General features: G+C 39.9%; 1 protein-coding gene across 3 annotated transcripts in view; it reads right to left on the bottom strand.

Annotated features, from left to right (window-relative positions):
* cpamd8 (C3 and PZP like alpha-2-macroglobulin domain containing 8) overlaps window positions 1-27270 on the bottom strand; it is a 41521-nt gene that overhangs the window by 9269 nt on the left and 4982 nt on the right. For all 3 annotated transcript variants that reach the window (XM_086161358.1, XM_086161357.1, XM_086161359.1), the window contains 29 exons: window positions 27047-27131; window positions 26629-26737; window positions 26157-26384; window positions 25866-26036; window positions 25577-25705; window positions 25291-25489; window positions 24904-25070; window positions 23680-23829; window positions 22716-22877; window positions 22454-22596; window positions 21738-21800; window positions 20387-20618; window positions 17710-17863; window positions 15879-16009; window positions 15705-15756; window positions 15164-15462; window positions 14190-14258; window positions 13917-14073; window positions 13549-13725; window positions 12228-12309; window positions 8853-9009; window positions 7521-7595; window positions 6316-6481; window positions 5671-5757; window positions 5334-5470; window positions 5087-5242; window positions 3577-3639; window positions 1004-1245; window positions 814-901 (listed from right to left, as the gene is read on the bottom strand). In XM_086161358.1, the coding sequence (XP_086017484.1) occupies window positions 814-901; window positions 1004-1245; window positions 3577-3639; window positions 5087-5242; window positions 5334-5470; window positions 5671-5757; window positions 6316-6481; window positions 7521-7595; window positions 8853-9009; window positions 12228-12309; window positions 13549-13725; window positions 13917-14073; window positions 14190-14258; window positions 15164-15462; window positions 15705-15756; window positions 15879-16009; window positions 17710-17863; window positions 20387-20618; window positions 21738-21800; window positions 22454-22596; window positions 22716-22877; window positions 23680-23829; window positions 24904-25070; window positions 25291-25489; window positions 25577-25705; window positions 25866-26036; window positions 26157-26384; window positions 26629-26737; window positions 27047-27131 (4130 nt within the window). The remainder of the gene's footprint in view (window positions 1-813; window positions 902-1003; window positions 1246-3576; window positions 3640-5086; window positions 5243-5333; window positions 5471-5670; window positions 5758-6315; window positions 6482-7520; window positions 7596-8852; window positions 9010-12227; window positions 12310-13548; window positions 13726-13916; window positions 14074-14189; window positions 14259-15163; window positions 15463-15704; window positions 15757-15878; window positions 16010-17709; window positions 17864-20386; window positions 20619-21737; window positions 21801-22453; window positions 22597-22715; window positions 22878-23679; window positions 23830-24903; window positions 25071-25290; window positions 25490-25576; window positions 25706-25865; window positions 26037-26156; window positions 26385-26628; window positions 26738-27046; window positions 27132-27270) is intronic.

The raw sequence follows: 27270 nt of genomic DNA, 5'->3' as shown, positions 1-27270 counted from the left end.
ACTCCAAGGGAGGACAGCAGGGGTGTAAACTGAGCTTGTTAGCCACTACAACTCAGGTCAGCCTCAACTGACTCACATGCGCCAGATATGAATGTGTCTATGTGTGTGTGTGCATGTGTGTGTGTTTGTCTGTGTGTGTGTGTGTTTAACACATCCCTAGGTAGTCAGAGAGGTGCCTCTTTAAGAGGAGGTAGCCTGCAGAGTGAGGCACAATAGTTGTCTAGTAATGAGGTAAAAACTTCTGATGGGTGGCTGGGGAGCTGACCTGTCTTTCACTCTTAAACTTCCCACTATTTTTTATTTCTAGTAGAATCAGTTCTCCTAAACAGATCGTACTTACCGCTAGTACTTATATTTTGGGGTAATTTGCATAAATGTGTGTCAGAATGGGCAAGAATCCTTACAAGGACACCATGAATCCTATAAAGCTTTTCTTTTTTCCTTTACATATGCATACCCTTATACATACACACATATACATACACATATACACACACACACACACACACACACATATATATATATATATACATAAACAGAAATTGATTTTACATTAACAACATGGAACATTTTAATGTATCTGTATAAAAAAGTGATTAAAAAAGGAAATCTTTCTAAAAGAATTGCTGTATGTTAACGCGCAACCTCTAACAGCTTTGTAAAAATGTCAGACAACCACTTGTGTGAAAAGCATCTATATAAAAACGGTCTGCTGTATTGAAAGAATAACATACTCATCATGGGTGAGTTTATGGTTTGTAAGAAAGTGCAGCAAAGCGTTGTTTGTGGGTTTGAACTGAATGCATTACACACCCTCTCAAGGCTTTCAACGTCTGCTCGAAAACCAGAAATCATGGGGACCTCTATAACAGCCATGTTGGAAGACCCTGAATGGAGCCACCTAAATAGAGAGTTGGAAATGTTGTCAGAATATGACATATGTACAGAGTGATAACGTGTGTATCTGTGACTCACACTGTGTACAGCATTCATGCTTACACACCTGGCACAAACTTCTATGGATATGTGGAAGTCCATTTTGTCCTGGTGGGCTGCTGGGTCGTCATCGTCGATGGGCACTCGTCGCTTACGGCTGAGCTCGGAGCGATTGTCAGCACGGATTCGGGAGCGTGAAGAGGAATGACGGGAGGAAGCAGGAGGCTGCAGTTGTCTCTCTTTCAGATCCACCTTGAGCTGGAAAGCTGGCTTGGACACTGGGTCAGGGACGTTGTAAGAAACATCAATCTATGGCCAAACAAAGAGCAGGGGAAGTCCTGTAGTTTAGGTAGTGTGTGAAATGTGAAATTTTATCTCAGAAAAGCGGAACGTAAATGCCCAGACATTTGTAACCACGAAAATGAGTAATGCAATTGTCTTATTCCATTTGGTTTGGACCTATGGATTCTAGCATTTCTCTGTATGGATAGATTGGAATACTGTCCGTTATTAAATAAGCCACACATTAAATTGCCAAATATTTAGTGTGTTTGTGAGGCAGCAACTTGTGAAGGATATTGTTCAATGAGGATATTTTCACAACATAAAAATATTCACAAAGTGCCCTCTCATATTTGTTTTGGTCAACTAAGAATGAAAACAATGTTCTATCTGCTGAATGCAAATTCATAACACTTTTGACTTTGAGTACATGGGAAACAGCATTATTTGTTGAACCGTACACATTCTGAAAAAATAACTGAGTGGGATCGGAGATTTGCAACGCTAATTTTCTTTAAGCACAGAATGTACACTCATCACACACTGTAGTCTACAAACATACACACAGGCCAGCCTCTTCTATTTCCTTGCTCTTGTATTTCATTAGAGCCCAGGTGCTTGCTGGCCTGAGGGGCTGTCAGGAGGATGTGTTGACACACAGAGAGGTGTGGATGGAGGAAAAGTAGAGAGGGAAAAAGGTCTGAAGAAAGAAATAGTGTGTGAGAAATTTACTAATTAGAACAAGTTGGAAGACGTTTCAGGCACCGCAGAGCACGACATCCGCTGCTATAGCTGGCCCTGCTTCAATCAAATGAAGAGATCTCACATACACAAATCAAAATTTGGAACGCAAACAGCTTTGATTCCACTTGCTTTTTCACCCATGCCTTTTCAATAATTTGCCCAAAGGACAACAATTTTAAAAAATCACTGATAAACATAGAAAAATGACCACTGTGAAAGAACTATTAGGAAAGGGGTGTTTCTTTTTCAGTGACAGAGCAGAAAGTAAACAGGTAGACAGCATCCCAGGACAACACAATACAGCAGGCATAACCAGATGAATCGGCGCAGCAAGGAAACCTACTCTCTTGAAATTCTTTCGAAATGACTAAATTCTACTTGTCTAATTGTGTGTTTGCATGAGCTGCTTCTTTAAAAGCCAAACATTTGTATGACGTCAATTTTAGGAAACAAAAAAAAAAACCTCTATATTAAGAAGAACAAGTTTTATTCAATGCAGCATGGTGGATGCAGTGGTTAGCACTCTCATCTCACAGGGTTCAAGGGCAACTAGGGAGTTTCTGTTTGGAGTTAGTATGTTCTCCCCAGGCATGCGTGATTTCCCTCCGGGTACTCTGGCTTCCTCTCACAGACCAAAAACATGCAGTGGATTAACTAAAGACTCTAAGTTATCTGTAGGCGGAGAGTGAATGTTTGTATCAATATATGTTGCATGAGCAGAATAAGCAATGTTTATAAAAACTGAGTGGATGTTTTATTCACAATGCTGCAAAGAAGAACTACATTACCCATGTGACTGCACTACTGTTTGATGGCGCTCTATGTTACCCATTCACATCAGCTAGCATCTTTACTCAGAACGATATGTTTTGTTTGGGTTGTTTTTTTTGTTTTTTTTGGACTATTCGGTGATAACGCGTGGATTTCATGCATAGTTTTGGACTCTTCAGCAAGGCCATTTGATTTGATGATTATTTTCTGTTCTTGAAACGATGTTCCTATGTGCTCATTTCTTATATTTTGGGTTCTTGCGTTTTCACCCCGCCTTTGTCAGATCTCTCCCTCCTGTGTGATTAACTTTCCTGCCCTCATGTGTTTCCCCTGTCTGTAATCACTCTTTGCCTGTGCCGCCTTCTTCCACCTGTGCTCCTCCAATCAGCTCCCTGCTTGCTCGCTTGTTCCTCATCTATCGTTCCAGTTATTTTCGTTCCAAAGCATCTCTTAGTTACCCATTGAAGAGGCATTGGTTCTCTGCATCAGAGTGATGACTAGACAAAAACTACTGTTCATTTTGGTTGCAAAGATTGTTTCCTTCACAGCCAATTGTGGGATTAACTGCTTTTGGATTGATTTATAGGCTAGTAGTTCCTGTACACAGTCCTTCATCCTTGCCTTTTATTTCATCTTTCATCTTGACAATTATTGCAGTGGTCTTTAAGATGGCTGATTAAATTCTTGGCTTGAGAATATTTTTCTAAAAAAAAAAAATCTTTTGAAAAAGTGAATCGGAAATCGACAATCCAGAATCAGTTTAGGCGGGGGGGGGGGGGGGGGGTGCCAGGCAGTCAATTTTGCAACCCTTTTGCTTGTTTGTGTGTGAGCAATATAAAATACCTGCATGAGACAGCAGCCTTCTCCTTTAGCGCTCACAAAAAGCCCTGTGGGGATACTGGGGATCTGACAAAAAAACAGAAGAGAAACACAGACAGTCAGAGGGGGCAGGGAGAGGTGAATGAGTCATTTATCAAATGAATGAATGTCGTAGGCTGCAGCACTGCCACTAGTGGCTTCCTGGCTACTAACCAGGAGACCTTAATTGCCCCCAATTAAGCCGACACCACTAATCACAGCAGATGAACATGCCTGGCAGAGGACATACTGCACTCTCACCTGAACCACTTTGGCCGACCGAGTTCTTTTACACACAAACACAGCAATGCTGACCGAGAGCGATTTGTACCAACACTGTAAAGGTTGTGTGGGCAAAGCGGCCAATAATGTAAACTTCTTAAACCATCAGTATCAACATGGGATGTAAGTTGAAATACAGAAAAAGGCTGAGCCTGAGTCGCTGCGGTAGCATGAGAAGTTGAACATGAGAAAAACAGATTCATGTTGACCGCCTGGGAGTGTGGCTCTGGCACATGAGCAGTCATCAGTCACTGTAATTAAGAGAGGAAACATTTCTAAATTGCATTGAAGTTCATCCTGTGAAATGACCCCGTTTAAGTGCTGGCAAGGACTTAAAGAGGCATTATACTGCTGGAAAGATGGTCGTCTCATAAAACTGGGCTGCCCATGCAGCAGAAAGTGCTTTTTTTCTTTTTTCAAGTGACCAAAGAAAACAGAAAAAGTGCTGTGGTATTCACGTTTGCTCAGTAGTAGTAGAGAACCTACAGCAAAACATTGATACTAACCAATGTTCAGTGTTCTCAAGATTTATATCCAATCTCACCGGACTGTGCGTCCAAAGTTCACAAGGCCCTGTGATCCTCAGTCTGACATATTTGGCCTCTTACGGTCCAGTGTTACCTAGCTTAAGATCCCTTCCCCGAACCAGTGATTCAGGCTAATGTGTGTTAGTCTGGGAAGCATAAGACCCTAAGAACATGGCCATGGGAACTTTTAATCCTAGGAACTTTGGGAACATTGGCATGACTCTGACACCTATAACAGCTAAAATGCCTCAAACCGAATTCCATCTTGTACAAGTGAGGTTTCTCTTAGCACTCCATTCTAAATTCAGAAGTACAATTTGTAGTTCAAATGACTTAGAATTATCTGCTGATGTGCTTACTTTGGCCAACAGAGCGGAAGGGAAGGGATGTGGGATACAAGGATACTTGGTGTACAATTATGGTGGTATTGGTTATGGTAACCTCTTTGGAAATAAATTAGGAAAAAAGTAAAAAATAAGCAAAAAAAAAGTGCAGAATTCAACATTCACAGAGAAAATGAAAACAACATGGAGAGATTTAGTATACTGTATCCTAACTGTGACAAATAAAGCTGGTCACTTCAATTTAAGTGTTGAAACAGCTTTATCGAAAAATTTTACAGGTGGCCCTATTTGCATACAAAACACCAGACAGTCTTGCCATGTAAACAAACCCAACATAATTACCTTGGCACTCTGAAGGAGTTTCTTGTTGCTCTTATTCAGTTCAAAAGTCTCCTGGAAGTCGAGATTTGTGGAGGCCAATGAAATGGTGAGGTTAACCCCTCCGACATAGGACAGGATGGCGTATTCTGACAGAGCTTGCAGTGCTACACAAGTATCCTGTCACAACGGATTTGAAATAAAATTGACTTTTAAATTGATGTTGGGAGTGCATGAAAAAAAATCGAGGAGCGAGAGATGCAAAGCCTACCTGTGTTGAGGAGAAGCCACCCAGAGCATTCCTCTGCTGGGAAAGCCATTTGACCACAGGCAGGGCAGAAGCCACATCCCCAAGGAGAGTGTATGTAAGAAGGCCATAAGCTGTCATTTCCACCTCTGCTGATACCACTGTGAATAAACAAGGACCATCTATTACTACTATTTGATCATGCACATTTTCATTCCACTGACAATATGGATGACCAAATGTCTGACTGAAGGAAAAGGATTTCTATTAACTTTAAGTACTTAATTCAAAGAGCTATATAGCCTGAGCCCCCTTTTCCTATGGGCGTGTAATGCTGAATTCAAATAGTTTGATAATAGACCTGACTGAGAGAGGCCATCACTGAAGCCCATGAAAGTGTCTTCGTCTGTCATGGTGCTGCCAGTCAGACTCCAGTGGGTGAGTCCATCTGCAGAGTCGCATCAACGAGATAGAGGCTTAATAGGGTTATTTAAACGGCTGTGACTGAAAATGAATTCTGGTGCTTTTTCATGATCAGTTTCTTTTCTAGCTTCTCTAAAAAAAAATCCAACAAAACCTGCAGAGTTAAAGCCAAGCATAGGGGAAGGAAATGGCCAAAGGAAATCAACACAGAGATAAGAAACGGGAAATGGAGGAGTGGAGTGAACTGCTGCGGAGGTTTAAGAAGCTTCTCTCACAATTGCTTACTGGTTACACAAGCGGTCAGACACCGGATATTGTAAGCAGTCTTAAGGCAAGAGGCTCAGATTGTAAATCTGTTAGGAAATCTGATTTGTGCCACTATAAACATTTGACCAAGGAAACATGTTGGGTACTACCACATCCTGTATACTTTTTAAAAGTTTCATTGGCACGGTTTCATTCAACATCTGTAGCCTGTCACCTGTTCACACATCTGTTTCTCAGGTTAATAAAATAAACAGAATGATGACTTGTCCACCAGAGATTTCATTGTTTTTCCGCCAGTTGATGAGTGTGGCAGTACCTTGTGTAATGGCCATGTGGTTTAGGCGACGCAAGGCCAGCGGAGCATAGGGGCTACGCAGCAGAGCCAAAGCGTACGCAGACAGGGCAGTAGTGTAAGGGTCATCGGCAGAATAAGTGTTGCTCTCAAGGAAATCCTTGGCTTTGGATACTGCCACCTTCTCTTCCTGGTCCATGAACACATAAGACAGAGATGGAGGAAGATGTAATCAATTACAGTAAAACTTTTTGGCAATTACATAGGTAAAGAATAACAAGTAACTCCATAATTGTGCAAAAATAATTGACAACAAATTGTTTTACCCGCTGAATCCCAACACCACACGGGGTTAACTTTTTTTTCCACAACAATTAAATTTCAATTTATTGTAGTCTTTGAATGTTTCACGAGTTTCAGATGTGTCTCTTTGCAAATTTCAGTGTTGTTCACAGCCACAGCACATAGAATCTTAGATCAACTTCAAAAGATTTGTGTTGTGTTAATATTTGTGTTAATAAGCCGATAATAGACTCATCTCCCTCACAAGTGACCTTCCTCTCATCCATAAGAAAAGAAAGTAAATAGCCATATGTATGGAGAATTTTATGTATGAGCAATTTTAGATTTCAGTGCTCTCACAATCCTCTAACATTTTTATAACTAAAAATGCATGTGATATTTATCTATTCAGAATGGATACTGTTGAAAGCATAAAGTAAAATCAGCAAAAAACAAAGAAAATTGTGTAACAAGGAAACACAGACATGATAAAGAGTAGTTTGTCAAAGAGGATTTTTTCACTGGGCCTTATTGCTTTTGCATATAAGCCAAGATCTTTTGATGTAGTCCAAAATATGATTGTAATTAGAATAGCAGGAATGAGGAACAACAAATTTTAGTAGAATAAATACCAGCACATCCATCATCATAGCCTTCAGCGATATGTTCACACATGACCAAATTGGGATGGGCTACATGAGTAAATGGTTCAAGAGGGACAGTGATTGTGCCAAGTGTTGCTCCTGATGATTAAAAAAACCTGCTCCATTTAATCCATTAAGTCATTGATCAGTTCTTTTTTCTCCTGAATGGTATCTTTTGAAGGTGTAGAAGTAAATAATGACCTACTTTTCTCTGGGGTCTTCATGAATTTCCGCCTTTAGGACTGTTATGTTAAACACTGATGGAAAGGACATAGTAATTGATTACTGTGCCCGATTACTTACCTCTGATGCTATCCCTGTCTCCAAGAGGGCTGCAACTACATATGCTGTGAGTGAAATCTTCCCGTGAATACCTCCCTGTAGATGAAACAACCATTAGCTTAAGTTTCCACATTGTCTATATTAAAATGTTGAAGGGACATGTCACCTTTTGGTCAAATTTGCATATTTACCATGAGCAGCATGTTTGCCATAATGAGAAAATATATGCCTTTCACTAATCTGTGTATGCAGTGGGGAGTTTCCTTTTAGTCAGCTCAGTACAATAATTGTTCACTCATGGGTCTCTGGTAAAAGTAATTCAATTCCACAACTAACCGAACTTTAGTATATATACGTTTCTGATGAGCTGAACTGTATTGGGAAAACAATTTAAAAATTGTTTGCTCATCCTCTTGAGAAAAAAATGAAAAAAAATATTTTGCAAGAATTATCATCCTGATGTTACCCCTTTAGAATGATTTTGATGGTTTTTTTTTTTCCATTTAAATATTCCCACCTAAAAATTTCTCAGAGACAACCCCATACTAATTAAAGGATCTTATAAAAACACTGTATTTTGAGACGTTTGTCATGTGGTTCAGTTGATGGATATTCTTTGAAAATTGCAGTCATCTCATAGCATGGTAAATGCATTAGTCACAAAAGAACATTCTGGAGTTACTGAAAGGTGAATTTGATGATTTTTGATGGATGCAGGCTACTGATCCCATGGGCTCCCATTCATTGTGCAAAGCTATCTAGCAGAGCTTGATGTCTTACTCCCCTCAACAGCAATGACATCTGTGTTCTCATATAGGGATCAGGGAAATTTTCAAAATAGGGATGCCTATATAAAATGTGCTTCTATAATTGAAATAGAAGCAAATAATGGATTTTAGCAGATTTGCTCTTACTTCCTCCATGAACACAACTTAAATAAACACTCCAAGAAGACTTATATAGTAAGTCTAAAGGGGGACTCATTTAGCATATTTATTCAGCTGAGGGACACACATTAAAAAAACTAAACGGTCCGGTGAAAATATGCCGAATTTCCCTAAAAGCCACCATTAGATCATGAACTTGACATAATGTTCTGTTTACTCTCGCCTGTTTTCTCATCTCTGAGCTTATACCAAAAGCTCAGTTAAATATTTGAAATCCTAAGCCAACCTCGAGATAACCCCAATGACATAATCAGGAATGAAAAACAATCTGCTCCCTTCATCTCAACCTCTCCCTCAAGACATACAATATTTCGAGACTCACACATATGCGCAAAAAAAATGAGGCTTTCACGTTTTCGTACTGCTGTGTAATTACAGGGCCACATTCCATCTCGGGCAGACCTACCTGCAGGTCTTTGTTAAGGATGCGCCCCATGGCAGGGAAGGAGCCATCATCTCGCTGATGTTTGATGAGCCAGGATTTCGCAGCACGAAGCTCCTCTGGGTCAATGAAAATGAAACCCCTGGACTGAGCAAAGGACTTGAGCACAAATGCGGTCAACCTAAAAAAAAAAAAAAAAAAAAAAAAAAAAAAATTGGGTAGGTGGAGGGGTGATAGAAATTTGGATAAGTAAGGTTAGCGGGATAGGGTAAGGAGATAAGAGAGGTCTGTGAAAAACTTGTGCCAGCAAATCAAAAACTTAGCCGCCTAACCTCATACAAGCTGGAAGTTAATCACTTTCTCAACTTGAGTGTGAAGTTTTCCAACCAGTCACACTCTTTTAATCTGTCAACAGATGAAGAGGGAGGCTCATACTGAAGGGTGTAGATGGAGGGATGTTTTTGTCAAAGAAAGAGGAAGACGTAACTGGTATGTATGTATGGATCTGATGAAATGGAAAAAAGAAAGGAAGTGAAGGGAGCAGATGGCCGCGGCAGTGTTTGATCACAGCTACAGGATGCGGCAGCTGTGCTCTTGAGAATGTAAAATCTCACACAGGCCAATCAAGTATGTTTCTGCATGCGAGCTGGAGATTCCCCAAAAGCATTCCGCAACTTATACAAACAGATCTCAGGCACAAAGGTGTGTGAATCTGGCTGGACAGGGATTGCAACTGAGAGTTTATGAGCCATGGTTTTGAGGGCTATAGTAGAGAAGTACCGGGGGGATGGGGAAAAAGGCCAAGGTTAGCCCAGGGGGGAGATGGCTGAGTTGAAAAACTGACAGTCATCTATACACAGCAGACCTCCCAGCAGTGTTCCAAAGCTGCAGTCTTTGGCCAGAAATTTCAAAGTGAAAGCAAAACATTTTCTGTAAAGTACCCTGGACCACAACAGATGAGGCAACATGCTTACCATAAAAAGAAAAAGAAAAAAAAAAAAAAAGGATGTGGACATAGAAAAATAAACAAACAGGTCGTGTACTGGTTTCTCAAAGCAGCTCAAAAGTGAGACACCAATCCAAGAAAGAGCACCAGGGGAGATGAGAAGGAAAAAAACTCATAAAGTGAAACATTAAATCTTCTCTGGGTGGAATCTAGCTGGATGTTATTCCTCCCTGGGGAGAGAAAAAAAAGTAGGGATAAAGCTGCAAGCCTGTTGGACATTTTATATTTTTAAGCAGTATTGTGTCACAGGTTTTAAATGTTTGGCCCTGGGGTAAGGTCCTGGAAAGTGTAAATATGATTTAGCTTGCAAGAGAAACAATGTACTCAACAGGCTCATTTCCACCACTCGGTCGTTGGCCGTGGTCTCTTTTTCTTTGATTCTTTGTCTTGTTTTCTAACTTTCATTCCCAAATCCCCTCTTTGAGCTACCCTTTAACAAATTACAATACTTCAAAGAGTAAATATTTAAGACTTTTAAAAGGGAATGAACAAATGTTGCTCCGTGCTTAGGACCAGACTGAGGAGAATTGAAGGAATTTGAGGGGTTGGATTTGGACTAAACGGTCCTGACTCTCATTTGCCTTAAACAATTAAGATTATGCAAACTGGACTTTGACAACATTTTTCAATAAAAGGGTTCCCTAACCAGCTGCCTTGGAACCAGTGAAGCTGAAGAGATTAGACGGTGGTAAAATCCATACGATTGAAAATAAAAAAAGGCAAATAATTGCCTCTTAATCTGCCTTGAGGTTTTAATTATAAAAGATCCCATTTTCGACCCGCTAGTGGAAACAAATCAGCTATTTTGATCATTCAAAACATGTAGCACTACATTTACATCACATACATCTTTTTTGATGCTCCACACACAGGATATAGAAAAAAATGTAGGGAATGCCTTTTTTGGCAGAGGAATGAATTGACAGTAAGATAATACAGCAACCGATATCAGTTCTTACAGTCTCTGGTATGCAGCCCCTTAACCCCGTTAATGTTGTCAGATCAGTCTTTGGGCAGATGCGAATGCCATGCCAGCCTCAACATGTGCAGCCGAGGACTGAGACTGACAGAGAAAATAAAGTCAAGTGCTGCCCCATTTTCAAAGCTTATCATAGAAGAGTGATAATGCTTATTTTGCGCTACAGCTAAAGACTGTCTTTATCAGTACGAGCCTTGACGAAGACAAAATTGTAAAAAAAAAAAAAAACATAAGCGAATTGTGAATAAAGGTCTGGGGATAAGGTTTTACAAATTAAGGGCTCAGAGCTGAAAAGAGAGTGAATGCTGTCAGGTCCTCCATAAAAAATGGCAATGCAAACAAGTTGTATGTACTCTGTGGTGGTGTGTGTCGCCAGCACCGCAGGGCAAAGCATTAGAGCCAACCTGTGTCATTATCCCCAATCCTTTCATTAGGTCCGAACTATTTCCACTTAGATATTTTTTTACAAGCTGGAATACATAAATTCTGCATTACATTGGTTTCAAGCTGGTAGTTAATACACTGCTCTAGTTGTGAACTCTGGAACGACAACAAAAGTTGAGCTTGTTTTGGATGCAAACATATGGTTGATGGATTCATAACGTGTGCAGCAGGTTTACTTAGGGTTCACCATCTGTGTTGTCCCACAACCCACACTGGTTGCCCTGGGCTTCAAGAAAAATCACTACTTGTTACATCCTCATATGCGCTCATCAGGGGAAGAGTTCGAGGTTTCCATAGCAGTGTAATGTTACCAATTACAGCCAGGTAGTGAGTCATTAAGAGGCATGCATCGCTCTAATTTCTAGGCCACATAAAAAAAGATAGAGGACCATTTGGTGAAGTGGCTCCAGACAAATTATAACAACGTCTCCAAGGGTAGCATTAAGAACTCATCTGTGGGGCCAAAGCAGTATGGCGTGGGTTCACTCAGTGTCATGGACGTGAACCTCCCATTAACTGCAAATAAATCTCGACAACTTTTTCTACCTTGGGGATTCAATTATACAGTTTGTTTAGGAATCTCAGTTGTTTATGTAACCTGCTGTTTCACAATATTAGCTCTATTAAATATCATAATACCCAACTCAGCTCATAAATCAACCTGAGGTATGCACGCTGCATATGGACCTCAAAATACAAGCACTTGAGCTCCCTATTGAGAGCATTGATTTCAGTCTTATAAATATTATGAGATGGTTCTGTCTGCCCGATGACCCCCAGGCAGTGTCCACGCGAAATAAATGCTTGGGAAGAGAAGCTCAAAAGTGGGTGAGTGCTGATATGATGGAACATTCAATATGTTAGCTGGCAACCTATGTCCTAGATAAAGCTCAAGAATGTGGCTATGCTAAGCATAGATTGACTGGTATGAGCTGTATAAACTTCAATAGCTATACCTACAATGACTTACCACATACTGCCGGAGGAATCCCTCTCTCCAAAGGCACTATAGGACCCATCCTGCCGTTTGTAGGTCAGTTGTCTCTGGTAGCCTGGATAAGGATGAAGAATGAGAGACATTCAGCAAAGTAAATAAACATATGGTTCAGAGGGGAATCAAGTCCCTTTTCTTAATGTGCTTCAAGCTGCTGGCAGCTGAGTTCCCCCTTTTAATATCGCAAACTTCTGCTATTTCATCGAGTTGTTTATATTTTGCTACAGACCGTGATACAGCTATCTAACAATGAAAGGGATACTGGTTCGAGCCTCCCGTCTTTGACACCTTCAAGTGACTGTCCTGGCGCAAGATAATGGGCTCCAAATTGCTCCTGTTGAATATGGTGGCACCTTGCAGGTCAGCCTCCACGTTAGGGTGCGACTGTGTATGCGAATATAGGCGTGAGTTGGTGAATCATGTATGGGTACAAAAAGGTGATATGTTTCTGCACTCCATTTTCCATTAAGTGGGCATCTTACCAACACCTTGACAAGGCTTCTCTTAAATCCTTGCTAATGTTTTTTTTTTTTATTTTACTTTCCTGCCAAAATTAGTTCAACAATGTTACATGTGTCTTCAGACCGTGGCTTCCTGTTCTTGAACAGAACTCTGTTACATGCATCTGCAATATGGCATGTCTATGGTTTAGCGGAGTCTGGTGAGATTAACTCAAGGTGAGGGTTTCCACAACAACACATTTTTGGAAGCACATCAATGGAGAAAACAGAGGCACTGGAGTAAAGATTGGTCAGGGGAGCTTTCGGTAACAACATACACCATCTTATTCCAGCTCAGGATCCAAGTTATTCAATGCCAGCCAGGACAAAAGTATTTGGTCCAAGAAATCCACAGCTCCACAAACAAATCCATTATGCAAGGTACACTTTACTCCAATAGTTTCCAGAAAACCCAACAACAGTATATAATTTGCCAGCAATCTCTTCCGCTCTGTGCATATGGGGCAACAAGGGACTTGACTTGTTGTGAGGCACACTTAAGATTGTTTCCTAAACAGCAATTAACTAACTGGAGGCAATCCTGAGGGAGTTCTGAAATGTTTTGCAACCTCTTATCAATAACCATCTCCTACAGACAGCAAAGCTGCATCTATGATAGAGGAATCAATGACTTTGCTTGATGCCAAATTTTCAAAGAGTGATTCAAGTTTGTCCAAAACAAACAGTTGTGTCATTTTCTGCTTATCAAATTATGAATAACTGTCAGAGCACTGAAAATAAAGTGGTCAGATACTGAAACATTATATGTTCTGAGTAAGCTGGTAGTTGCTTTATACCTTGCAGCAGGTAGTCAGTTGCCTCATTCTCAACATCGGGGCTGAGCTGCCTGGTCTTCTGAAGGTACTTCAGGACAAAAACGTTGGGTGCAAAGTGGATCATGTTTTGTTCGCCACACCCAAATGGCAGCCGCAACAGCTTGTCAAGGTTATTGAGAGTTGGTCCCATCACATCCCCTGATTCAGACACATACATACATACATAGATACATACATACATACATACATATACAAAAGTCATATATGAAATATATATGGAGAGCTTGAGCTGCAAATTTGAAATTGACAAAAGTAATGAGTAGTGAAATTAGTAATATAAATTCTTACCAGTAATAATATAGCTATGCATGTACATAAAACACAATTACCAATCATAAATGCAGAAGCCCTCTCAGAGCCAGGAACCATGTTGTGTGGGACCCCCAGAGTGAAAGCCTCATTATGGTTCTCATCAGAGTCTTCCTTCCTCCAAATTTTAAACTCCCCAACTGAGCCCCAACCTGTTGAGAAGCCAATGTGTCTAACCTGGATGGAAAAACAATAATTAAGAAAAAGGATCTGATTAATTTATCTTTATGATAGCGTATCTCGATGGAAACAATTACTGCAAGTTGAATTGAATTATATAATGGGAGTTTAACCTGTCCGGGGATCTGGCCAGCCCACTGGAGGATAACCGATTCATTGGACGGATGTAACCCATGGCCTACCTAAAGAGAAAAAGGTGCAAGGGCTAATTGCAAAAACATCTGGAAGATATACATGTAGTATCATTCATTTAAAATCTAATTTGATCAAATCACTTTTAGCTGTTTTTTTCAGCATTATTGCCACTCATAAACCCTGTAGGAATAAGAACATAAATAGATAACGGTCTATGCAACAAAATTAGAGACCAACGAAAGCCCTTGTAAAGCAACTGGCCCTGTTGTTTATTTCCATCATACAGTGTACCAATAAACCCATCGGCCAAATGTTAGGGATGCCAGCTTGATCGCAAACATAAACATCTCAGCATTTTCTCCCTCCTCTTTTCAATTCATAATCACATATAATTTAAGACCAGCTGCCACTATCCCCAACAAAATAAAAGAATCCTTTGGCCCACAATATTCAGTGCTCTATTGCAAGCTTTTAATTGCTCCCTTCGGTGAGCAGTGCGAGGCTAATAGTGGGGCCAGAGAGCGGTGTGCCAGCCACTGAATGCCATTTAAGCACCCGGCCATGGATCACTGAGTGTCCTCAGTGACATCAGCCCGTTAAACGTGACCTTACAGGAAGGCATCCCAGTAAATGTGGCGCCAGTCCTCTTAACACACAGACCCTGTGGTCTTTTTCACTCTCCCAGTTTGATGCTGGATGTTCCTCCCTTGACCAGAACATATTTGTTGCCCTTCTTGACTCAGGATATCTTTCTTTATTTGACAAGCCTATCTGTTCACCCCTCAACTGTTGGAACTGCTGCCCATCATTCAAAACAAAGCAATTAAATCACCATTTTCTAAACTGTGATCATGATAAAAATCTGCTAGAACGCACTTAGTAGATCTTTATATTGTGAAATGTGTAGGGAATATGAAGTAATATTTCATATTTAAATATCTTTGCTGCTTACCTGTACTTGGCCTCCCTTCCAACTGATCCAAAAGCTGCGGAACTCATCCCAGGAAAGGATGCCTGGTGTGGAGGCACTGACCAGTGGATCACCCATCTTGCCTAGAGAAATCCATGAGCGAGTGTTCTGCCTACCCCCCAGGACAATTTCGAGCATCTCTGCACTGTCATGGGGACTGGCAGAGAGTGCAAAATGGGCATTGTTGTGGGTCTTCACTGCCACTTGGAACTGGTTCATCCTGGCTGGCTTTTTCACATACTGATACTCATACTTGTTGGGAGTAGAAATGTGGATTCTCTCTGATGGAAAAAAATAAAAATAAAGGTCTTAACCTGGATTGAATTAGAATCAGAGAAACTTTATTTGTCCCTGAGGGGCAATTGGAGGTGAGGGGTCACTATATCACTTGTGACGTGAATGATCAAAAGCTGTTCATGTAAAAATCATATTTAAATCAAAGAAGATGGCGTTTTTAAACATAGTTCACGGGAAACTTGTATAATACTTTAAAATATTACCAGGGAGCATATTTTGCACTGACCATTTGGACAAAAGAATACGCTGTAGGTATATTCTCTGGGCAGGCCTTCTGGCTGCAGGAAGAATGAGGGGATGAGTCACAGAAAAAAGGTGATATGGGTAACATTGAAAACTAGAAATACATTTATTAAATCATCCCCTTTCAAGTGTCCCTGAGTCATAGCTGACCTCTTACCTCCACAAGAACAGTCCGACGGACAAAGTCCAAGCCGGCTGCGGACCTTCTCTCGTCCACATCGTTTCCCATTTTGCCTGTTTGCAGTCCATCTGAACAGCAGCTAGGCTCACTATAGGCAATGGCACGGGCTGTTGGGAGGGAGCACAGAAGAGAATAACATATAAGACCTCGCTTCTCTCGTCTGGAAGAAAACCGCTTCGACTTCTTTGTTTTTAATAAATTTGCATTACATTTCCACCCCAGGCCAGTCAGAATGTTTGTATTATTGTTCATTACTGCTAATGAAAAGGGCCAATTAATGACTAATGGTAGTTGTCAAAGCCCTTGGGAGGATTAAGGATCAATTGGCCCTTGATGGAAAAAAAAAGGACAATTAGGGACCTCGGAGCCCTAAATTAATTGTCATTAGTGGCGTTCCATTATTCATACTAAGATGGCTTGTATGTCAACCAAATGGGATACAATATTTGCACTCTACAGTAAAGTCCTTGATTTATAAACTTTTGTGAAGCCACAAGCCTTTTCAAACTCAGATTCTGTTGTTTCAGTAATCCAAAGTATTGCAAACATAAGGAGAAAGCTCATCTACAAAAGTAATGCCATGTAATAAAAATATAACCAATGTAGATACAGCCAAAACATGCATGTTTTCTAAACACTTGTTTTTTTTCTTTTTTTTTTGCATTTGCAAATCAAAAACACAAGCAAACAAAAAAAAACATCAAATATGTAGATAAAGACAGAATCAGTCATATTTGAAACTTCGAAGGCATCACAACATACATTGCACAAGATAAACGTGACTGCTGGATGATTCTCATGTATATAGTTCTCGAGGACATTGGAAATGTGGCCCTATGCCAGTGGCATCTCTTTGTGAGTGTGTAATGAAAGGGAAACACAAGGGGCCAGGGGACTAGGAGTGGGGCCATGGGGGGCCCATTGACTGCCAGTGACCTGCAAACTCATCAACATGCCACTGAGTGTCACAGCACAGATGTAGATGCTCCCCCACTGCTGTCTGCTGTGTTCTCGCATTCGCAGAAGAGGGGAATGTTTGTAACTCTGAGTGGGTGACCCAATCAAACACAGCCCAGCTCCTTGGCCAGCAGAGCTCTTGTGATAAGTCAAAGGCTTTTTGTAAGACACCACATTTAGGAGGTCATTGTCTTGATGAAAGGCTGTTATTGTTGTAAGTGTCATGCCACTTGAAAATTCAAATATTACTATTTCAGTGATCCAGAACATGGCAATTTGCACTCTTCACAGGAAAGAAAAACTACAATTCATCCTCAATTCAATTTCTTCCTTTCTGAAGTGTTAAAATGATATCACTAAAATAGCATGTCCTAAATCTAAATCTTGCCAGTCAATTGGTGCTTGGTGCCAGGTAGGTGCTTGGGTATTAAGCCTCAGGTCCGTATCTAAATGAACTGGTAGAGTTCCATAAGTGGTCCATCGGACATAAAAAGGCTCACGCGTACAACCACCAATCAGTTTGAATAAAACTACTACAGTAGCATTGTGCAATATCAATTTGCACAGTTCTAATTGTGCTTACAATTAATGGTTGGGGGGGGAAAGTTCTACTTTTATGTTTTTTTTCATATGACTTCATCAAGTATTGCTCTTACCTAAAGTTTGGCTCTGAACAAAAATGCAAATGAATTGGTACAACAGAACAGTCGTCACGCGTGCCTCCATTAAGTTCCCCAAGTGGCTTAACTATTTCTACATGATCTCTTACAATACGATATTGCATGCATATGAAATATTTTTAAGTAATTAACTCATACTTTGTAAAGATTTATTTGCTGTCTGTGGATACCTGTGATATTTGCAGGTCCGAGTTCAGTGAATGACAGCACGATGGATGTTGGCGTTGCCTCACCAGGAGCAACACACTTCTTCCTAGTAAGGTGATGTTTTCCAGGATGGCCAACAAACTTGATGCCCTTTGGAACAGAGACTTTAACATGAACCTGTAAAGGAGCAGAGGCAGATCACCGCAAGGGGTTCCTTATTGAGACACAACAAGGACATCATTTCTGCCAACCGTGCCCCTCCTACAAATAGCGTGTTCTCTTCAAAGCTCTAACAGCAACAGAGAATTTTTGAATCGCTTTGTGAATTTTTCATGCTGAGTGACTCATTCTTCACAAACTCCCCGAGGGATTAAATTCAACTCATCAGCCTATTTTCACAGAGGGCTGAGTCCTGCAATGGGATCTTTAAACTACTCTTTATCCACACGCCACAAGTTGTAAATAGCTGAGTTCAAAATATAAGAATCACATGTTCATGGAATGGCCATCAAAGGAAAGGTTACAGTGATCTGCATAATTCACTTAACATGAAACAAGGCCGGCACACGCACAGGCTATTTAACAGCCTCATCTGTAAACACCATGATGTCAACTCTGAGGAACACAGGATGGACTTATTTAAGATCAAGATAGACATTGAAGGGAAGACTTTTGGGACAATTTAATATTTTAACATTCTATTCTCATCCCTTGGTAATCCATTTATGTCAATTTACAGTTAAATATATCAAAACAAGCCTCGTCTTGTCCATCATTCTGTATTGGCGTTGGACGAATTTGTGGACTGGAACTAAAAAGGAATATAATGATGTTTATTTATGTTATCCACTAGGTTTTGGTTGGTTTCTAGCCCTACAAAGGATTGTTTCTAATTTACAATTCAAAAGTTTCACTGTTGGGGCTGGTATTGTCACGCTCAACGCCTGCGTTATTCCTTCAGTTTAATTATATGTATAGAATTGATATTTACAGATACACAAATTACAGCTGGCAATTCAACACATCATTTCTAAATATGGCTTTCTTCCTGTTAAAAAGGATCATCTCTGACGGGTTTTCAAGTGACAAATGTCTCCTCAGCAAACAAATATGCTGTTGTGTTGCGTTTTCTGATTTACTCTAACACTGATAAGCATTAGGTACAATTATTTGTCTCTGAATGGCTTATGTTTCCTTGTGTAAAATTTTCAGTTGAAAAAACTGGTCAATCAAACAACTTAGCCCACTAAAACTGCCACTGGTGAAATAATGCAGGAGCAATATTCGATGAATGTTTATGTGCTTATGTGCTCTATGTAAAATGTGTGGTCAGATGTCATCTTCTAAAGCAAATAAATCTACCCACAAGTACAAATAAAGTAAAAGCTGCTGACATTCAACAATTGATCAATGTACATTAAAAAGGCCAAACCAATGATTTTCATTAGCTTTTTCTGACATAATCTTATCCTTTATCCTAAATCATTTTTTAATTTTTTTGTCTAGTTTTTGAGTTTGATACTTCAAATTTCAAATTGTTTGTTGGCCAGCCAAAACCACCAGAGAAGATCAACCATCCAGGTTTTCTGATATTAAGACAGCATCATCCTTCACAAGGGCAGCTTTGTTGTTAAAACTATTTGGCATCCATCTGGCTGCAGGCAGTGAGAGCCTCATGCTGGTCAGGCACTTTTACCTTTCATGGATCTATCAGAAACAGGAGATATGTTGCCTAAAATACATTTGCACTTTGGTATCTTTTTGACTGTCAAAGAGTAATCAGTTTATATATCAATCAAAGCTGCGTCTAATGGTAAAATCGAGATCTTATGCAGTTTTTGCATCAAAATTAATTCTGATTATATATCTATATATAGATATAAAATATGTGGCTGGTACTTACAGAGCGTTGAATATTCTCTTGTGTTAAATTTGCTCCAGAATAAATATATTTGTAACATATCAGATATCAGTGGATGCATTTTTTACAGTCCCTGATACAATGTCAGTTCTGAAACTCCTATATTGATTGAACTCCACACTCATCTCCTGATGCCATGAAACAAAGGCACCTCCATGTGTCAATCCACTGTGGATACAGTACTTAATGGCAGAAAATAGCCAATTCTTAAGTGCATCAGTTCTGTTAAGCCAATGTCATATAAGTGTAGTATGTCACACAAAGTATTAAGTCCAAAAATTGAACTAAAAGAAAAGAGGAGAGATGGAACTAAGGTAAATTTCCAGTCATCGGCTACACTGCGGAGCTGATAATGTCTTGGTCTCATTCTGCGAGGGGCTGCTTTATAGGGGGAGTTTTCAAAACAGACATTATTTATCTGAATCACTTGAAAGTTAGATAACAAAATTCTTAGTGTAATGAATTACCTTCTTTCAGCACTTTCATAATCTTTTGTGCATATTTTCATTCCGTTTTTGAAATAAATGAAATCTTCATAATCTATCTGAGAATGAGCAGTATGCTTTGGAAAATTGCTCCAGCATGATTTATAGTTTACAAAGTAATTACACTGAAAAGCATGTGTGAGGCCCTTTTATTTTGCATTCCTTTGAATACATGATCCTCTTATCACCTTTTGGAACTCAATTATGTGTCCATTTGTTTGTGAAGGCAAAAGCTGCTGATACCCTTATCAGGAACTGGCTTTGCGTCCATCTGCAATGAATTCATCATCTTACCTCAACACATGTTGGCAGGTAGTTGTAGACGGTGAGAGGAACCTTGGTTTGTTCCCCTCTGATCAAGCTGTAGGGTAAAGTAAAGTCAACAAAGAAGGGCTTGAAGCTACCAAGCTCTATCCTCTTTGCCAATCCCAGGCCTTTCTCTTTAGACAGGCCAACGGCTTCTGTAATCCATGCGGTGATGGAGTCAGGCACGTCCAATAGCAGCTCAGCCTCCCCAGTTTCAGCACTGTGGCACAGTAAAATATGATGAAACACTGTTTATTACTTCTATGCTAACAGCAGCTGTGTCAATATCAACAGCTCCATAAACGTGTGAGGGATAGTCAGGTGCTGACCCAGCCTGTTCCTTTGAATGAAGTGGGCTGAGATCATTACTGGCAACACATATTCAATGTTGGCCTTGGCAACTTGTCACAGGGAATAATAAAGTTGAAAAACTGCATGCAGGGCCTTCCTTATGATCAAAGTTGCCCAAAATCCAATTTAATAGACTTTTAGGGAAGTTAAAGCTTTGGTCCTAACAGGAAATTATGCAGAGTTGAAGTCTCTTCCAAAGGAATCAAGCATATGGAAATCTATGGGCAGTTCATTTATATTGGCTGAAAATGAATGGAAGGAGCTGTTGAGAAAGTGACAGGACGTTCCAAAATCGACCATGTTAAATGAGGTATATTCACACCCAAAGGAAATGCTGCCGGAGTTATGGAACATCTGTCTTCTTGCATACGGGGCTTGACTCACACCTTTCCTCCCCTTCCTCCTTCCTCTGCTCCAACCCCCAACTGTCATCTTGAGTCTGCCTTTTCCAACATTAACCCTGACTCAATATCTTCTTGGACTTTGACCCCTCGGTTTCGTTGTATTAGGTAAGGGGATGTCAGAGCTGGGGATTGGACCCCCTGGGTAGTTTGTTTGTAACATTAGTGGATTTTTTATTGCAATGGTTGCTTATATAAGTACAAATTTTAGCAGAGAGTATAGGAATTAACAAGAATTAAGCCAAAGAGAACCATAAAGTTGGCTCAAATTGAGCAAGAAATTTCAACTGATGACAACATTTTTCCATAATTGCTATAAAAAAATAGCATATAATATACATTCTATAATAAAAATAGAAACATAAATATTTGGATTAAAAATACCTTAATTTAAATTTTGAGGGTCATTATCCAGAAAGTTCAAGAGACCATACTCCACATACCAGCATAATTTTCTTCAAACAAGTCATTTTATTTTTGTTATCTTATCTCCTGTATTTGCATCGTCTAATTCTCCTCTGCCCTCCTCTCCCAGGCATTCCATGCACAGACTCACGCAAACATTACGTTGATTAAGATTTAAATACCTGACATTGAGGCAGTGCCACACCCACGTCTCTGGGAAAAATGTACGCCTACGCTTCTCTGATCTGCAACCCAAACACAAGCTGACATCAATACAGGGCTTCAGCTGCTCAAGATAAAACAACACCATAATTGGAAAATGTATTACTGTGAATTACACAGTGAAATTCTCTAAGTCACATCATGTGTTTAATGTTCAGAACTACAATGAATGGCATTAAGGAATGTCTGCTTAAAACATGGACAAGCCATCAAGCCTAATTTCTTTTGTCATGTTTTTCTCAACTTTTCTGCCTTATGTGATGCAAGCATGGCAAAAAAAGAAATGTGTATTTGGAATAAAGATCTTGGGGTCATGATGTAATTTAACCTCCATCATGTTTTTGCTTTTGATCTAAGGTATTTTTGAAACATGTACACCTGTGTCAGTTAACATCCTTTAATCGCATACTTGACTACCACGATCATATGTGAAAAGACTGTGATGCAAAAAGGCAAAACTTTTGATCTATTCAGCACAGCACAGCTCACCATGTCTTCTGTTATCCTGTTTTAAAAGTGGGAATAAACTTAAAAAAAACTCTTTGCTGGACCTTGATATCTGCATAATATCAGTTACAATACATCAGATGCACTTTAATACTTTGGAAAAAAAAACAACTGTGAGAGGTGAGTCGCATGTCAAACGACTGCTACATCTCTAGAACAGCTCCAGTACCTGGCTGTAGTGCGGGAGTGCATGGCTGCCACTAAGGTGGAGGTGTGTGGTTGAAAGGCAGGAACAGCCTCATCGGTGTACATCCCTCCACTTTGTCTGTGGTTTAAACTCACCATATCGGTCATTACAACAAGCCCTGTTTCCTGTGTTTACCACATGAAAGAACAAAAATGTACACAAACACCAATATAAGATATTATTTTTATATTTTTTTTCCATGCATCATCAAGGTAGGATTTTCCTACTGAATGTGTGGCCTCACTATGAAAGCAAAGCGTGCATCCTTAGTGATGTCCCAGTGCCATGGAAAGACGGACGACCGCCTGCGTCTCTTTGACGACAGTCCGGGCCACCAAAAGTGACCGTCATCTTTGGGTAGCCCAAAAGCATCTGACACATCAAAATCTGCCAGCTCTTTAAACACCTGCACAAGGATTAAATGTTCATGACAATTTACAAATAACAAATACAGATTTAAATGCATGCCCTGATTTTATATCCAACTTAAAACCAATAAGAAAAGGAAATCATAAAAAAGATGTGAGACTCCTCCACAGGGTCATAACTGTACCTCAGACTTTCATTGCTTTTTCTTAAATATGAACCATACCATTATGGAATTTTCTGACCTTCTTAAATATCAACATTATAGTAGCAGTATTAAGGTGGTCATTAATATCAGACGATGTTGCTTAACTATAGTGTGCTCTCTCTGATTTTGACATCGACATTTAAGCGACAAATTTAAGTCAGAAACATTGAAACCTGCATCTGACAGACACTGAATCATAAAACAATTAATTGAATACTGCATGGTATAACACCACTAAAGCAAAACAGTGAAACATAACTGATGAAAAATCATGCTGTAAGAAAGCTACCGGCTGAATTTGTAAGTTACCATCGCAACACAAAAACACATTACCACCATCAGATGATGGCAGTAATAGATGCCATGATGTTGATATCAACAAACAATTAGTCAAATAGTAAACTCTAAACAATGTTGGTGTCCAGCTAAAGCCTGCTGGGTAAATATAAAAGTATCAGAGACATGTTACTAAGGGTCAAACTATGCAGTGATGCAGATATTCTACAATGAAATCCAATCAGCTATTTTCTATATAAGAACTTAAAACGACTGAGAGAAAACTCAGAACAAAAATAACGACTTAAAGTACAAAGTAGGGAGAGAGAGAGAGTAAAGTATCTAGATATGGACCAACCTTGTCAGGACTAAGCTGAAAATCTGGTTTCAGAAGGTAAAGACTTTTATCCACAGATGCCACACAAACACAAGAACCCTTCTCTCCTCTAACGTGCAGGGTCACCGGCTCACCCGGCATGGACTCATTTGTTGACAGAGAGAGAGACACCTGCAAACACAAATATATCACATAAAACCACCATAGTGCATGCTTTACACCAAACTCTTTGGGGACTTTAAAATAATTACCCGACTCTTTTTATGTATTTATAGGCTATGACCATAACATATTGTAAAATACCAAAATCTGTGTGCCAATTCACCCCGAGCCACATGTGACATTTTAAAGGGACTTGTTTTGTTGCTGATATAAAACAGAGAAACGCTACAGACCATCCCATCTGACTAATTGGAACCAGCAGATGTAATTAACTGACTAATTGTTTCAGTGCTAGCAAGCTGGGTTGCTTTATTGTTCCACAGTGGCAATTTGATTATCCTAACAGAATAATTACAAAATTACAATCCTTTATTGTTCAGTAGTAAAATGTGATGGAAAACACTGGTAGAGAGAACAGAACACTGCAGCCTGTGAAAGATGGGAGGTTTTGGTGATGGTTGTACATTCACTTTTACACACAAGACTTTTTCTCTGCAGCACGCGGTCGCAAATTAGCCCTGTTAATCAGTTCCGCTGCCCTCCTTTCACCACTCCATAACCTGTCATCCTTTCCTGTCACGACCCCACTCATCTGCCTGCGGCCCGCATGGCCCCTGTCTCATCATGCCTTCGCAACCCCCTCCTCTGACACACAAGCAAAGTGTTGTAATGGCATACCAGGGAGCTGTAAATACTTCAGGGAGCTAACTCCACCTAATAAAGGCAGGAACCAAGGAGCTCTCCGAGACCAACAGCTGTTTGTTTACAGGCATTAAACTGTGGACAGAGCTGGTGCGTGGGCACCGATCCAATAGGTATGCAGGGAGTGCATGCTTTTTTCAAAGTTATTCATAAACAGTGGAAAAAAATGTTTTTCTTATTACGCAACAGCTTAGTCATTTATGTGTAAAAAAATGTGTTGAGCAATGAATGTGGATGTAATCTGCTTAAAAGTCCATACATGCTCATTCAATAACACCTATATCTGTATTGGTTGTCGTTAAAAAGAGTTTGTAAGTGGAGTGAAACAACTGAAAGGAAAAAGGCAGTAAATCCTTGGTTGAGTTTTAAAGTTATACAAACCTGGTTCTCAAAGCTGGGCTGGACAGGGATTTGTAGACTGTCCGTGACGCCCTCGCCATTTTCCCTCACATAGTAAACAAGCAGACGGCTGAGCGGTGCCATGCTGTGACTAACAGGGAACCGTAGGTAAGAGAGACAGCTGTCCATCTCCACTTCAAGAGAGGAGCCTACAACATATAAAGAGCCAGAGAACAAAAAATGGTGAATAATGGAAAATAATTTCTGAACATAACACCCCTTAAAAGATACGTCTGACATTCTTAATGCTGCTGACAGAGCTGGGATTAAGGACATGTTAAATGCTACAAACGAATCTATCTGAAATGACTTTAATTGATAAAGAGAATATAATAACTGGTTTGATGGGGATTGGATTCATATGTTTACCAGATGGAGAGGGCGGCTGGTTGGTTGTATGGATATTTTTGTCAAAGGTGACAGTGGCTCTTTTGCCTCTGTGCGAAGATGTTGAATTTGCCAGCTGATGACCAGAAAGAATGATGTTCCCCCTGGATGCCACCTCATAGTGCAATGTGACATTACAAGGACAAGTAGATTTAAGCGCTACTTCTGCTTCTTGGCCAATCTGAGCACATGAAAGATGCCAATAATCAGTCATGATTACATTACATATTATCTGATGCAGTTACCCATCGAAAAGCAAAGTACTTACCTTGAGTGGAGCACCAGGGCTCTGGATCTGGATGTGACACCTGCTGGGAGAGTACCAACTACTGATGGACAGGTAGCTAGGCAGGTATTGGTCCCCAACTGTCTTGCCATCGATGGACATCACCTTTGTCTATAACAGACACATCAAATATTACATGTCCTCATATAATTTGATTAAAAGTGCCCGCTTCAAATACGGATTTAAACCATGCAACATTAACCTTTTTCACCTGAATTGTTCTCTTCTTCTTGTTTTTATTTCTTTAGCTAAAAACTACACATCCACTAACCTCTAACCAGACATACTGGGCAGCAGTTGGAATGGAGGGGATCTCAAAGGTTGCTTGGCCATCTTTGGAGATGAGTTCAGTGGTGTAGACATTGTCCTTCGGGGTCAGTTCTGCTTTAACACGAACCCTCACCCCATCGGCTGGGCTTCCATCAGGGTAGGTCACTTCGATCTGGAGAAAGTTTTGACAGGAGGGTATTAAGTTTGATTCTAAGACTTCCCTGAATATTGAATAATTTACATATAATAATGACGTTTATCTTTTTATTGGTTCACAAAAAAGTTGTTTTACCTTCCCTTTGTAAGGCAGACCGGGCTTGAACTGTTTGCGCGTGTCCTTAGAGTACTTAATATCAATAAGCTGCTTATGCACCGGTGTTGAATCATCGAATGTGGTTTGTCTGGTTCCATCTATGCTGGCAACTGATGCCCAAATGCTCATCGTGCCCCTAAAGTGATCCGCCACATCCAAGGGCATCATGTCTTTGACACACAGGCTGAAGTTTGCAGAGCCTCTGATCTGAGAAAAGCACAACAGTGATCTGTGTCTGTTCCGCTCTGGGACCATATTCTAGTGCAAGGTCGGAATAACACATAATAATATTTAGCTTTGAAGTGTGTGTGATAATGCTAGTTATTTCAAACTCAAAATCAGGTTCAACTCACAATCTAGACAACACAGCTGTAACACTGCCAATGTCTTTCTAAACAATAGTATTAGCAAGAACAACAATGACCATAGACCTCGTAAAAAACAAACTAACCTCCATGGTTTTAATTACAGGATGGCCCATCTCATGACGGTAGTAACCCACTCCATTCACTGTCATATTCACTGTCAACTTCCCCGTCACTGGTTTTCCAAAGGTATACCTTTCAAACATGTCAGACATTAAAAAATTCCATTCATGATGTTAAGGAAATCACTGACAAAAGCGCAAGAAATTACAGAGTCAAAGTCCCAAATTGTAATATTTTATTGCTATTCACACATAATGTAATTTATTAAATTAAAAATAGATTTGAAATCACACATAACATGTGTTTGGGTGCAAAATTAAATATAGACAAATATTGAGTTATTCAATCAGCTAAACACAATGTGTAATGGGTGCCATTTTTAACAGAGAAAACTCTCCTTTTCCGTTCATACAATAGCCACGTTGACTTGAAGAAAGTTACCTGGCCCTGACGGTAGCCTGCTCACACGTGTTGAGATCCCGGATGTAGGGGGGCGGATCAACAACCAATTCAAACCTAGGCATCACTGCAAGAGAGGCAACACAATATTATTTAAGTTATAAACAATCTGTTTTTGTTTTTCTACCCTTGTTTTCAAATGTCTGATGGACAATTCAATAATATTGGTGACTACTTTTCTTTCAAAAGGATTTAAAGCAGTTCAG

The sequence above is a fragment of the Fistularia commersonii genome, chromosome 16 (assembly GCF_037954325.1).
Source record: "Fistularia commersonii isolate RoL2024-O1a breed Wild chromosome 16, RoL_Fcom_v1.0, whole genome shotgun sequence".
NCBI classification, from domain to species: Eukaryota; Metazoa; Chordata; class Actinopteri; order Syngnathiformes; family Fistulariidae; genus Fistularia; species Fistularia commersonii.
The sequence above is the reverse complement of the archived record's forward strand: the minus strand, read 5'-3'. Positions and strand labels throughout refer to the sequence as shown.